The following is a 14,278-nucleotide window of genomic DNA, read 5'->3' as shown; positions in this document are numbered from 1 at the left end:
AAGATCTGGGGACCCGAAGATCTGAGGACCTGAAGATCTGAGGACCTGAAGATCTGAGGACCTGGAGACCTGAGGACCTGAAGATCTGAGGACCTAAGGACCTGAAGATCTGAGGACCTGAAGATCTGAGGATCTGAGGACCTGAAGATCTGAGGACCTGAAGATCTGAGGATCTGAGGACCTGAAGATCTGAGGACCTGAAGATCTGAGGATCTGAAGATCTGAGGACCTGAGGACCCGAAGATCTGAGGACCCGAAGATCTGAGGACCTGAAGATCTGAGGACCTGAGGACCTGAAGATCTGAGGACCTGAAGACCTGAGGACCTGAAGATCTGAGGACCTAAGGACCTGAAGATCTGAGGACCTGAAGATCTGAGGATCTGAGGACCTGAGGATCTGAGGACCTGAAGATCTGAGGATCTGATGACCTGAAGATCTGAGGACCTGAAGATCTGAGGACCTGAGGCTTTGCTCAGGCTCGTATGGCAGCAACTACTCTGAACCATGACGTCCTCTTTAAGTGATCAGTAAAACTTACTGGAAACCGTTGACGAGAGTTTAAAAGAGCCGATGTTCGCTTGTCTTCTGTTGTTAGTTAAAGGTCGTTGTACTGCTGAACTCTGCATACGGGGAATTACAACAATCTAAACGAGATGAAATAATGCTGCGTTCAAATAGAACTCGTAGACACGGGAAGTCGCTGGTCACCGTTTGCTTGGCGTCTAAGCAGTTAAGTCGTAAAAAAGAAAATACTGTTGCTAGGCAATGGCAACGTGGACGGCGTCTAGATGTCGGCTATTATCTAAGTTATGAAGACAAACTCTACGTGACTAAAATTAGAACGTATGAGCTTAACGTCCAACGGAAAAAATGAACTTCCGTGACCGCCGACCTTTCCGTAATTCATTAATCCAAAAACAAACAAAAAAACAGGTGTGCAGATCTTTAATGTCGTACCTTTTCCCACTCCAGCTCCTGCTTCTCCAACACCAGTTTACCGATCTGGTCCTCAAAGCGAGTTTCTGCATCCTAAAGGAACAGAATTCACATTAAAAAAAAAAAAAAAAAAAACAGAAACATAGACGAGACCGTCAGCGAGACACCGGCTTAAATCAAATAACGAGACGGTAAATATAACCGTGGGTGACGGCTGGCGGTCTGAATATTCATGATCTCATCCGAATACCTCTCTGGAGCCCAGCCAAGACCGCAAAACCGCTTCAAGTTTCTCAGTTCAAGCCCTCTCGATTTTTTTTTTTTTCTTCTCCTCGAAGCACCCGGTGAAAGAGGGAACATTGGAAGGGAGGTGATATTTGTGGAAAGCCATCCCTATCCTCCCCTCATCCCTTCACAGAAGGCAGGTAAAAGTCAATTGCTCTCTATATCCACCAGGACTTTTTTATGTGCGCGTGGGAGCTGCTTAACTCACTGAGTTTATTTTATAAGTTCCTATTAAAGTATGCTACCAGCGTGGCACCGGAGTGCACCAGGAGATAAAGCTGTTATTTTTTTTTTCCACTAAGGGAATAATTACTGTGTGTGTGTTCGAAAAAAAATTAAAAATACTGCACAGCTTTATTAAGTTTGGTAATCCATGTAAATAAAAAAAAAAATTAAAAAAAGGGAAACTGTGTATCAACTTAAGGTACTAAAACCTTTTATATTTTACCAAACAATATCTCAAACTGTATGATTTTACTCGTTATGTGACGGATTTTGTCATTTAGTGTGTTGTTTTTTTAAAAATCTTTTTACTGTTTTTATTGCTGTTCTGAATGGTTGCCTTTTAGTGGGCATTAAAAGGAAGAAAAAAAAAAAAGTATTTGTAAAAAAAAAAAAAAACTTTGATGGTGCATTAGGAAGAAGTTCTGACAGTTTGTCCTCAGGTTTAAGTCACAATGTTGTTTTTATTTGAGGGATGTGACATGAATTTTGAATAGTCATTATAATATATGACGTCACCCGTTGGTTTGTTGAACGGCCGTTATGAAGCCGCGAGTTCGGAATTTGGACGGCGCCATCTTTGCTAGTTCGGAACGGAAGTGACCATATTTGGGCGAGCTGGTGGGAGGAGCCAGCGGTGGATTTGACTGGATCTGATTGGAAACCCGACGATACTACGTGCCGCCCACCGATAGCTGAAACCTGACTGCCCCACAGGCCTGTCAATCAAACAGACACGTCCCCCATAAACACTTCTTTTTAAATCTAATTTTCTAATGAATGAGGGATTATTTTCAGATGGACCTCCAGAAAATCTAATAAGAAGGAGCGACTTTAGCTAACAACACCGAGATAACTGATGGAGACATTTTATTGACTGAGAATTTTATGAGAAGTTGAATGGGAGTCTATGGAGCCTCTTGTGGCACTCGGTGGTATTGCAGCTTTAAGGCACTTCTGTGTTGGACTCATTTTTCAGACCCGGAAGCTACGAACGCTTTTATATACAGTCTGTTTTTTTTTACCGGCACCTAGTTGTAATGCGTCACTCCCGTCAGAAGGTGGCAGTAATTGACTTCAAAGCTTTTTTCGATTCAATTAATAATCGAATAGCTACATGCAAATTTCGAATAGTACTTTTTGCTCGAATTTGCCCATCCCTACTTTATTTACACGCAAAAAAAAAAAAAAAAAAAAAAAGCTTTCATAGATCACTAAAAAAAAACAACCATACAACAACATCTCCTTCATGTTTTCGGACGCTCCCTGAACCACATTCTCACCATCTTAAAACCGGTCTATCGTAGTGTATTAAAAAAAAGAAAAACAAACAAAAACAAAGCCATTTGGTATTTGACCTGCTCAGGAATGTCCAGTACCATCACGACATCCTCTTTCGCCGCTTAACCCTCTCCACCTACAGCGCCTGAGGAGGATCCGACTGATTCGCCCGTCTGCTGTTTGTGTCCCAGTTAACACGACGATAACAATAAAAACTAAACGGCCCGACATCCCCATTTTTGCTCCTCTAACCTTTAACCACACTCCGAATGTGCTGTCAGCTTTTAAGTGCTTGCTGCGGGGTAGAAAGCTTTTTATTTTATTTCTTTATGTTGCTTCTTTACAAACAAATTTACTTTCTAGTTATTGGTTAAAGGGGCTAAATGGTTTTACGTGACCCCCATTTTCACGTAATGAGTCCAGATAGCCAGAGGGGGGCAGCAGGCTTCCTCTACAGACTTTAATACCAACTTACACAATATTTATATGAAATTAAACTGCTCTTTTAGCACATTAGTGTCTCGGTTCTCGTCAGTAAATAGTGATATAATGCAGAGGAACAAAGGAAGTAAAAAATACTGAAAACATTACACGTAACAAATGATCTCAAGATCCGGACATTCCTCATTTGAAATGTTTTCAGAGAATAAGAGAAACCTTTTTAGACTTGCTTCTTGCTCTCATGTATGATTCATTTTGTTTTACGTTGCTGCCTTGTAGGTCAGGTCACCATTGAAAAAGAGATTTTAACTCGACTATTTTTTTGTTTTGTTTTCCGTTAGATAAAGGTTAAATAAAATAGAAATTATTCATACGCAACACAGAAAAGCTCGGTTTTTTTGGTTGAACCGGTGAAATAAAGCAACCTGGGCAAAGAATGGACATTGCATTGTTTTTAGGATTACAGAAGACCATAAACAAACAACACCAGGTTTTAAAATCTAGCATAGACCTGAAGAGAGCTTTTAATTTGAAATTTGAGTTTTTTAATTTGAAACTGATACAGGAAGTTGCAGCATTTTGGCCCAACCAATGGTGATTTCAGCTTTTTTTTTTTTTTTTTTTCTCATATGAACACTGTTAAAATGTGAATAAAAAGTTGCGTTTGACGGCCGACTTTACCCTTCGAATGTGCAGCTCCTCCACGGCCTCGAGGAGGTGCGTTTTAAATTCCAACAACCGCAGCAAGATGGTTCCTCCGCCGCCGGACGGATGCTGCTCCTGCTCCGACACAGCTTCTCCAAACTGAATAAGAAAGAAATCAATGCTTTTTAATTTAGAAAAATGATCAAATCCAAAATAAATGTAGCAGTCTGGACAAAAAACTGAGGCTGTAGAGGGAAAAAAAAGAGTTTGCCAATAAAAATAAATATATCAAGTTGTGCTTTAAAAAAGAAAAAAAAAAAAATCATTAGGATACATGCATAAAAAAAAAATACAGAGTACTCATTCGTTTTAGAAGCTTTTTTTTTCAACCCGACCTTAAAACTAATAAACAAACCAGCTAGATAAATGTTATGTACTTTTATCTTGAGCTGTCCAAAAGTTGTAACTTACAGCAGTGTGTTTGGGGACCGTCCCAGAGTCTCCACTGGGATCCATGGAGTTGTTTAAAGGGCAGTCGGAGGTCCCGCCGGGCCTCTTCTGTCCGCTAATCGAGATAAAGAAATAAACAATTTTGTTGAAAAAAAAAAAAAAAGGTTAATAGAATAGGCTGTGTCATAAGCAGTAACACTCTGCTCCCCCCCCTCCTCACTTACAGCCCTAATAATTACCTCCTCACCTGCAAATTTTTACTGCTAAATGATTTTTTTTTTTTTTTTTTTGTAGAAATAATAGGCTGCGACATTAAAGCCCTCGTAATGCTTCTCAATCAACCGCAATCTAATCTAATGGTTTTGAAATGACCATTAATGTTTTTTTTTTTCTTTCTTTGTTTTTTTTTTTTACACCACTTCCACTGCAGTGGGGAAATTTAACACCTCGATAAGCCGTCGAGGTTCAAATGAAAGCCGGCCCATTGACGCTAATCGGGGTCAGAGCAATAATAACACCGGATGGACAAATTACACTGTCAATGCTTTTTTAAATTATCTCGGGTTATTTAATTTTTTTTTTTTTTTTGGGGGGGGGGGGGGTGGCTCGGGTGGATGGTCGCCTGACTGACTTGTCTCCTAACATAAGAAACTGAGTGACACACACACACACTGCAAAACACACACCTACTGAAAGAATATAACTATTTAAGTGGGAGGTCTCCACTAGCCACTGATCTCTTAATAGAACAGACCTTTTTTTTTTCTCTCTTTCTCCCATTTAACCTGTGCTAGTATCAATCATGTTGGAGAATTAAATGATCCCTGCTAGAATTGGCTACTATCATAAAATGACACTGTGACTCCCCCCCACCACCACCACCACCCCCGAGGCTGATGAGGAGGAGGGAGGGGTAGGAGGGTGTGGGGGGGGGGTATGTGTGTCAAAACGATGGGGTACGATGTGCACAATGTGAATGTGTGTTATGTGTGACCGAGGGAGTAATAAACCTCAATGTTGTTTTTTATTATTATTATTATTTGCTTTTTCCCCTGAGTTTCAGTTCAGCAGGTATTAACCACCGTCTCCCCAAGTCATGAAAAGACATTAAAGTGGAGCATTTATTTATTTATTTTTTTCATATCAAGGAACATAATGTCTTGTATCTTCAGGTGACCTATGTTTTATTTTGTGTGAATGTTCTGTAACGCACCGAGAAAACAAAGTGAAACAGAAGCGATGACATTGTAAGACACGTAATAACATTTGCAGCTAATACGATATTAAACTATAATAGACCTTTTCACAGATACGTCACCGTAAAATAAACTTTCACAGCTGTAAATAACAGCAAAGATGATTTCATTCGTCCGCTTTATAGTTTCATGTTCTGGATCTTGTTGTAGACTTTTTTTTTTTTTTTTTCCACAGCAGACATTTTTGGTAGATGTCATAGCAGGACACAAAAAAAAACAACACAGCTGTAATAAATAACAGCATTAAAAAACCTGTAAGGGGCAAGACAGAAACGCACCAATCTCTGCCAAATAGCCCAAATTGGGGATTCAGTTTTTTGTCAGTTCTGCTCCAAAGCTGTGGAACAAATTAGCTGTTAGATATCAGGGAAGCTGGCTCAGTAAATACTTCTAAAAGAAAGATAAAAACATCTCTTTACTTCAGCCTTTAACTAGTTACTCTTGAAACTCTCCTGCACTTCACCTGCAGCCCCTTTAAGATGCATATTGCTTATTTTATATTTTAATTTGTTTAATTTTATGCATTTGATCTGTTCTTATGCATTTTATGTTTCTTATGCATTTAATCTGTTTCTATGCATTTAATCTGTTCTTGTGCATTTCATCTGTTCTTATGCATTTCATCTGTTCTTATGCATTTCATCTGTTCTTATGCATTTAATCTGTTCTTATGCATTTCATCTGTTCTTATGCATTTAATCTGTTCTTATGCATTTAATCTGTTCTTGTGCATCTCGTTTCTTTTCTATATTTTTTAAAACGTTCCCTTAAATCTGTTTTTATGTGAAACGCTGCACGTTATTTTCTTGCTTTAAAGCCCTTTGAGCTGCATTTCTTGTATGAAAAGTGCCGTACAAATAAAAGTAAAATTAAATTTGTAAAATATAAAACATTTTTCACAATCTTGGCTTCACCTTTTTGCCCTTTATCTCAGTTTTAAGGTCTCCTGAGTTCTTGGGGACATTTTTGACAGATTTTAAACCTCAGCTAAAACATTAGCATTAGCATACGTTTGTTTTTTGTTTTTTTTTCCCCCCAAAGACATAAATTGACCAGAAATATATAAAAATAAAAAGACTAAAACTAACTCTGGAACACTTACCGTTGTTTTTATGAGGGTATTAGGCTGCTGGCGAAATGCTAACGCTAGCGTGTAGCAAAAAAAAAACAACAACGTCAGCTGTGACGCGTTTTAAATTTTGGAATTTAATTCATTTTAAAGAAAATTTTAAAGAAAATTTCGAATTTTCGAAGTTAACACAAAACAAACCGACAATTTAGTTGTATCCCGTTTTGTTGAGATATATCTAAAAGACTGGTGACGTCCGATAAAAGGAGGTTTTGTTGATGTATTATTGTCGGGTGATGGACTACGTCATTTCCCAGAATGCTTTGCGTTTCGGCACCATGAGTGACACGGGTTGAGTGGTATTTTAAAATCGCTCTTGAACGTGTAGCTCAGATGTGCAAATGTAAATAGATATATATATATAATAAATTTATATATATTGTTATTATTATATATAAATTAGCAAGATGGCAAATGTTATACAAAGATAAATCTTGCACAAATGAAGTGATAGAAATTAGGAAAAAACATTTAAAAAAGGAGGAGTATCATTAAAACTAGTTTTATTTTGTACCTCCAGGCGACACAGTTGAAGGTAATGTTAGTCTGTCTCAGCTTTCTGGGGGTAGTCCTGTGTTTTCTGTTCAAAATATTTGTCAATAAAAGATTTGAGAAAGAAACGCAAATAAATGACAAAAAAAAAAAAGTTTTTATTTTGGTTTTTTTTTTCACATAATTTCAAGCAGTTCATTTGAGTTCAGTTTTATCTCTGTATAACATTTGATATTAATGATATACATTTGCATAAAGCGAAATTAGAGTCAATGGGTTGTTTGTCAATATAATAATAATAATAATAGAATGTGAATCAATTAAAGTCATTTAATAGTGTTTTTAGTGTGCGTAAACGGGTCAAAGTTAACTCTCAGGTGTCTCGTCGGTGTGACTTGACGATTGGCGCCATCTAGCGGTCAAACAATGAAGCTGCACATAAACCCCGAGGCTTCCTCTGCGTGGGGGGTGGTGGGGGGGGGACTGTGCTTTTCATTGATTGCTTCCTCCTGTCCTGCTCGTCGTCCACCTGCCTGTTCACAACTCCAAAAAAAAGTGCGTCCATCACCGCTGCTTTTTGTTTTTGTTTTTAAAATCAGTCAGAAACATGGCGTCAATAAAAGAAAGAGCAGCTGCGTTGAACCTCGCGGAGAAACTGTGCGTGCGGCCTCGAGGTGAGTTCATCACACACGTTGTTGTCAATTTTTGCAGCACGCGGAGGCCTGGTCACACATTACATCATTCGGGGTTTTTATGTTAAACTGGGCCACAATTGAATATTAAAAAAAAAAAAAAAAAAAAACACCAGAATATTCCTTTAAGTTGTGGAACAGGATTTCGAAGTGGTTTGATTCAATATCAACAAACGTCCTCCTGGAAAAACAAATTTCTTTTAGATTTAGTCTTCCTCCAAAACCAGGTTTCATTTTTATTTCATTTTTGTTTTTATATCTGCACTCCCACCCTGCACGTGTCGTCTGCAAGATAGACATTTATTTCTTTTTTGTCCTCATGTCTCTTTGTCCTCTCAGCTCCCGGCGTGGCCACGAAGCCGGTCCAGTCTACCTCGATGTGGAGCGGCCTCATCTCCCACCTCAGGTCTACCGTGACGGTGAGATGCAGACGAGTCCACCTCAAGTCCCACGACGACTGTTTCCTGGGCTCGGAGGCCGTGGATGTCGTGATGCAACACATTAGTCGTGACAAGGCCTTTGAAGGTGTGTGTTTTCACATCTGACCCCCAAACCATATTCTTATCACTATTTATTTCCTGAACTTTAAAACCTTGTTCTGGATCTCTACGCTGTTCTTTTCTGTCTCTGCTCTCCCCATCACCCCGACCGGTCGAGGCAGATGGTCGCCCACCTCTGAGCCTGGTTCTGTCGGAGGTTTTTCTTCTTCTTAAAAGGGAGTTTTTACTTCGACTCTTTCTGTTAAAAGGGAGTTTTTACTTCCTTCTGTTGGAGGTTTTTATTTTTTTTCCTTTTCGTTCTGAATTCTTGGGTTCATTTGCATAATGCCCGTCAAGTCCTGTCGTAAGGCCTTTTACTGTGTTAGGTGCCATTTAAAAAAACCTGTGTTGTGAAATAAAACTGAATTGATTTGAAAACTGTGTAAAACTGCAGGCGCCGACGTGTCGCGGGACAAAGTGGTGCGTGTGTGCCGGGCTCTGCTGCAGTGCGACGTGTTCAAGGCGGTGGGAACCAAAGTGTTCGGAAAAGACAAGAAGCAGGAAGCGTTTCAGGACAGCAAGAGCGCTCTTTACAGGCGAGACGTGCTCAAAACATACTCTGAAAAACAAAAACAAAAAAAACAAAAAAAAATCCACTTTCTTTTCATGCCAAAATGTCTATGTGTTGCCACGGTAACCGTACAATTGCCCCTTCTGCAGGTTCGCAGGTGAGCGTACTCCTTCGGTCGATGAGCTGGAAAGCGGTGTGCTTGCGAATGGGATCCAAAAGCTCTTCCGCAGTGCTCCCAGAGACAGGTATCCTCTCTTAATCAGTGCACTGTTTTAAAATCACCACCGCTAACGACAGCCTTGACATTTGAGGCAGTTCACGCCTGGTATTAACGTTTGTCTGGGGACGTCTGATCTCGAGCTGCTCGGACCACATTCGGAGGTGGTCTAGGACGCGTCTACGGCCAAGTTGAGGCACCTCCTACTGAACCGACGTTGTCTGAAAAAGCAATAGAAAACTACCCCGCCTGAGTCTGCAGCTTGAAGCTGAACTGTACAGGAAGTAGAAAACATTTGCAGGCGAACTGAACCGGTGGCTACAAAACGGCTGTTTTAGTGAATGAAGACGCAGGCTGGAATAATTAAATAATTTGAGCTTTAACCGACGCGATCGGGTCGAGTCTGACGGTTCAGGTTGTAAATTACAAATTTGAAATACGTTGTAAACTGACGGGGTCGTTCAAATGAGGCTGGAGTGAGCGAAGATGTCTCGTTTTGTTGCTTCGACACCTCCCCTCGTGTTCATGTGTTCATTTACCTTTCGTGTGATATTTTTCGTGTGTCCTAACTCGTAATATTGTCGACAGAAATGTACGTCATCAGTACGACCGCCCGGCTGTCTGTGTTTTACATTTCAGGCAGGAAGAGCGGGCTGGTTCACACGCCGAGATGTTCTCTCCTTTTAAATTCACCGAGACGCCCGTTAAGGCCGCACAGCTGGAGACCCGTGTTGCTCCGAGCCTGTCGCTGGACCCTCCGGTGGACGCTCTGAGTCCCAGCAGAGCGCAGACCGACTCCGCTTTACCACAATCATGTAAGTAATGAGATGTGTTAAATTACCCGGTGCTGCTATTCTCACATTGAAGCACATATGTAGGTTTTTTTTGTGGGGATGAAGAGGACGTTTTTTGTTTTTTTTTAAAGATTTATACACATGAATGGAGTGACAGGGGATGGATATTATCCCAGCATGCATTGGGCAGTGTAGCGTGTGTGTGCAGTTCATGAACTTGTAAAGAATTCCTCACGGCGTTCCTGAGATATCGTGTTCATAGCGGGAAACAGATGTGACCTTGACTTTTCACCTTTTGAAAACTTGTTAGTTCATTCACTTCGTCAAATTAATTTTTTTTTGACAAATGTGAAGAAATTCCCTCCCGACTTTCCAGAAATATCCCATTCGTGAAGGTTAAGCCAATGTGATTGGACAGTGACTTTGACCTTTGCCCCCCAAAATCTAATCGGTTCATGCTTGGTATCAAGTAAATATTTTTGCCAAATTGGAAGAAATTCCCTCAAAGCTTTCTTGAGCTATTACGTTCACAAGAAGGGGACAGACTGATGTGATGGATACGAGATCACGGTGACCTTGAACTTTGACCTTTGACCACTAAATCAGTTCATCCTTACGGCCAAGTGAACGATTGTTTCACGTTTGACGAATTTTCATCCGGGTGATAATAACGGGACGGACAACCCGAGAACGGATCGGCGGAGCGAATGCCATGCTAACTGAAAATCATCTAAATGCGTAAACATTTTTATTTTTTTATTTAGTATATTATTATAACTTCACTGTCCGGCTCGTCTCCACAGTGGTAGATGAGGTGTGGCAGGAGCAGACCCTCCTCAGGCTGTTGAACCTGGTGGAGCTCCCCCTGCTGGAGGGAGTGCTTCAGTGCAGCGAGCCTCCGTCCTGCCTGTCTCCGTCCAGCTCGCTGGCCCACAGTAACCCAGACCTGATCTACAGCAGCAACCACCTGGACAGACAGATCCTCAAGGCCTTCAGGGACTCTCAGTACGTTTGTGACTTTTCTTTTACCATTTTCAAGCAAGAAAGGAGAAATAAGTGCATTTCCATGAAATATCTGACAGATCGACTTCCCAAAATGAAAAATGTTTTCCTTGCGTTTCTTCTCAGGGAAGACGAGTGGCTCTGTGCGGCTCTGGACTGTTTGGACTTCCTCCCCGACCAGCCGGTCGTGGAGCTGAGCAGGGCGCTGCCTCACTGTTTCCCTCAGGACAAGCCGGGCTGCGACCAAGAAGCGGCTGCGAGCGGCGTCCGAGACGGAGGCAAGTTTAATGGTCGAGTGCCGGGGATTGGGCGGGGTAAGATCTGGTATCGGACACGATTCCAGTGCCGCTAACGGATTGAATGCATTACGTAATAAGGCTTTTCTACTCGGCTCTAAATAAGCTTTTGACACCGTTCGATCGGTATTTCTTGCATGAAACCAGTCAATGTTAATGACGCGTGCGCAAAAACCGGAGCAGAGAGCGCACAGGACATTTTGAAAGAAAGAAGTCGCATGGAGCAAAAACCCGATGAGTTTTGGTGGTTTGGCGGCTCGATGTTTTTTTTGTTGTTGCGGGCGAGAAACTATAGAAAAAGCTGTAGTGGTGGTTTGGCAGCGGATGTTTTCCCCTCAGAAGGTCCCGGTAGAACTCGGTGTTGACAGTCTGACCCTGTGGGGACGAATTCAAGGGTGCACCAACCCCCCCCCCCCCCCCCCCCCCCCCCCCCCGCCAACGTCAAAGGAAAAAAAACAAAACACCTGGTGTCTCCTGACCTGACGCGCCTTCTTCGGTCTTGAAGCTGTAAACGTCACTCGGAAACACCTCGCCCGGCTGTTGGCCGTTTCCAGAGTTCGACACAAAATCTCCTTCTGCTCAAATCGATGGCGAAATCGCACGTGTCGGTGGTCGGAAACGTGTAACTCGTTGTCGATTTTAAAAAGTTGTAACTTGTTGTAACAGCCCATGGCGGCGGCGAGCAGACTCGTCTCTCCCGGGGCGGCTCGGCCTGCTGCCAGCTGCTGCTGTACGGGACTCTGGTCAGACACTACAGCAACACGAACAGGCCTCCGCTGCTGCCTCAGCACATGACCGACATCTACACGGCCATCACCGACCTGCTGGGTGAGAACGGGCTCCAACTTTTCTCCCTTTTCATTTTCCGTCCGATTGTCGGAAGAGTTTGCAACCGAGCTCGTTCGTCCTCTGAAGTTAACCGCCAACTTAAATTTCAACAGCCTCAATGTCTGCCAATATGTCCTTTCCAGTGACCGCCAAGTTGGGCAAAGCTCTGGAGGCTCTGCAGCTGTGTCTGAAGCTGCTGCCTGTCGGCCGCAGAGACGAGCTGCGAGCGCTGCTGGCGTTCATGTGTCTGGCGGCTGATCCGCAAGCCATAAAAGTGGAGCTGGAGGTGAGAGAGAGAGCCGGTGGCTGAATCTCATCCTTTTATCTTTTTTCTTTTTTCTGTGATTTTTGACCTGAAAGATGTGCTGTGTTGCGTCTGCAGATGGAGAACCGTCTGGCGGTGAAGAGGTCGTTCTCCCGGGCCGTCCTCCACAGCAAGGATTTCCCCAAGGAGAAGGAGGATCTTATGCTCGTCTTCATGCTCAGCAACATAAAAGAAATCTTTAAGGTGATGAAAGTGCTGCCACTTCTTTTTGGCCTTTCACCCATCAAATACATCGCGGGTTACTTTTAAAGGGACAGCACAGCCGGTTAGTTTAACTTCCACGCGAGACACGGTTAGTGAACACAAGAAAAAGTCAAATTTCAAAAGAGCAAAGTCTGAAATTTTCCAAGTTTTAGTCCCAAGTAACAGAACAAGATCTAATAACACTGGGTCCTACATTTCCCATAATGCATCACATACCATCGTTCTGCTTCAATGCCGGCAGCATCCGTGGTCATTATGTTTTTTGGGGGGTAATCTGTCCGTCGGTTTTCATTTTCGTGAATATGTTCTCTCGGGAAATTTCCAATTCGGCACAAACGTTCTCTTTGGACTCGACGATGAACGATTTGATTTTGATAGTCCAGGGTCAAAGGTCGGACATCACATGCTGTCAAAGGCGTTTGTAGAAGGGGTATAAACCATTTTTTGCGCCACCCAAGAGATTTCCTTCTCTCCGCTGCAGATCCCGGGAGCTCTGCACAAAGGAGTGAGCGACAAGCTGGCCGGCGTCGCTCGCGGGAAACAGCCCGACGTGACAGGTGAGTGCCTTCTTCGGTCTCGAAGCTCCGCCCCCCTCCGGAAACGTCACTCAGAAACACCTCGCCCGGCTGCTGACCGTTTCCAGAGTTTGACACAAAATCTCCTTCTGCTCAAATCGATGGTGAAATGATGACGAGCGCAGCAGCAGGAAAATAGAAACCAAACATAATTTTTTCTTTTTAAATGCTAGAAACTACCGTCTCACTGGGTTGTAGCTCTGAGATGGATAAAGATGTGTTTAAAAGAAAAACTTTCACTCTTAGTATAAACTTAAAATTTTTGTTTTGCTCTTTATTTCATAGCCACAGTTTAAAAAACATTTGCTACTAAAGCTGCTTTGACCAATAATTTTGTTTTAACAATGGATCAATAATAAAGCGGTAAAACCGCAGCTAATCATAACTTGACTCCTCTTAGTTCTACGGAGCGTTTTAGCGTCTTTCAGCTCATTGTTTTTGTTCGCTGAGAAACTAAGTGAGCTCATGACTGTTTAATGTAAGGGAATCATTAGCATCTTAAAAAAAAACAGCTATTTCCCCTCAGATGTTTGGTGGAGACCAAAATCAGAGGTAAAAAGGAAAGTAAACTTTGGCTACAACTCAAAACAAATGCAAAAAAAAAAATAACTTAAAAGTACACATTGTGTAAATAGTATAAAAAAAACTTAATTTCAGCTGGTTTGGGTGGAGCTCAGCTATGTGAATAAATATCACTGAACACGAGTGGCTCTTCATTTTGTCAAAGTAGCTCTCGGAGGAAAACAAAACAACAAAACGTGACATTTTAACGTTGTGTTTTTTTCTCTTGTGTCCTTCAGGCTCTACGTTCTGCCAGCAGGTCCCCAGCGGGACTTATGCTGACTCATCAAAGACCACCACCAAACAGGAGCTGTGGAGCCTCCTAAACAGCATCCACCTGGACGCCAAGACCCCGGCCAAGGAGAGGAAGCGCCTCCTCAGACAGTTTCACCAAGCCCACCCGGAGATATTTAACCAGTACTTTGGCGACTCGGCCATCAGCGTGCTATAGATGCATGAAGCTTTGATAACTGCTAACTGTAGAGCTGCTATTTGCCTTTTTTTTATTTTATTTTTTTACTGATTTATTTTCTGGGTAAATATTTGGTTTGTTGGACACAAGCTAACTGGAAAGACATATCTGTGAATGATATGTC

At 42.1% G+C, this 14,278-nt stretch overlaps 1 protein-coding gene across 1 annotated transcript; it reads left to right on the top strand.

The window, feature by feature from the left end:
- Window positions 1-7,745: 7,745 nt before the first annotated feature.
- LOC138205995 (DEP domain-containing protein 7-like) lies at window positions 7,746-14,133 on the top strand. Its single transcript, XM_069162405.1, has 12 exons — window positions 7,746-7,812; window positions 8,170-8,355; window positions 8,764-8,905; window positions 9,030-9,125; window positions 9,737-9,912; window positions 10,695-10,896; window positions 11,020-11,207; window positions 11,856-12,017; window positions 12,161-12,303; window positions 12,400-12,525; window positions 13,028-13,103; window positions 13,922-14,133. Exons 1-12 carry the CDS (start codon window positions 7,746-7,748, stop codon window positions 14,131-14,133), a joined length of 1,776 nt encoding a protein of 591 aa, XP_069018506.1.
- Window positions 14,134-14,278: the final 145 nt, after the last annotated feature.

This window comes from Embiotoca jacksoni, unplaced genomic scaffold (genome assembly GCF_022577435.1).
Source record: "Embiotoca jacksoni isolate LCO1_2020_lvr unplaced genomic scaffold, fEmbJac1.0.p SCAF_3, whole genome shotgun sequence".
Taxonomy (NCBI): domain Eukaryota; kingdom Metazoa; phylum Chordata; class Actinopteri; family Embiotocidae; genus Embiotoca; species Embiotoca jacksoni.
The sequence above is the reverse complement of the archived record's forward strand: the minus strand, read 5'-3'. Positions and strand labels throughout refer to the sequence as shown.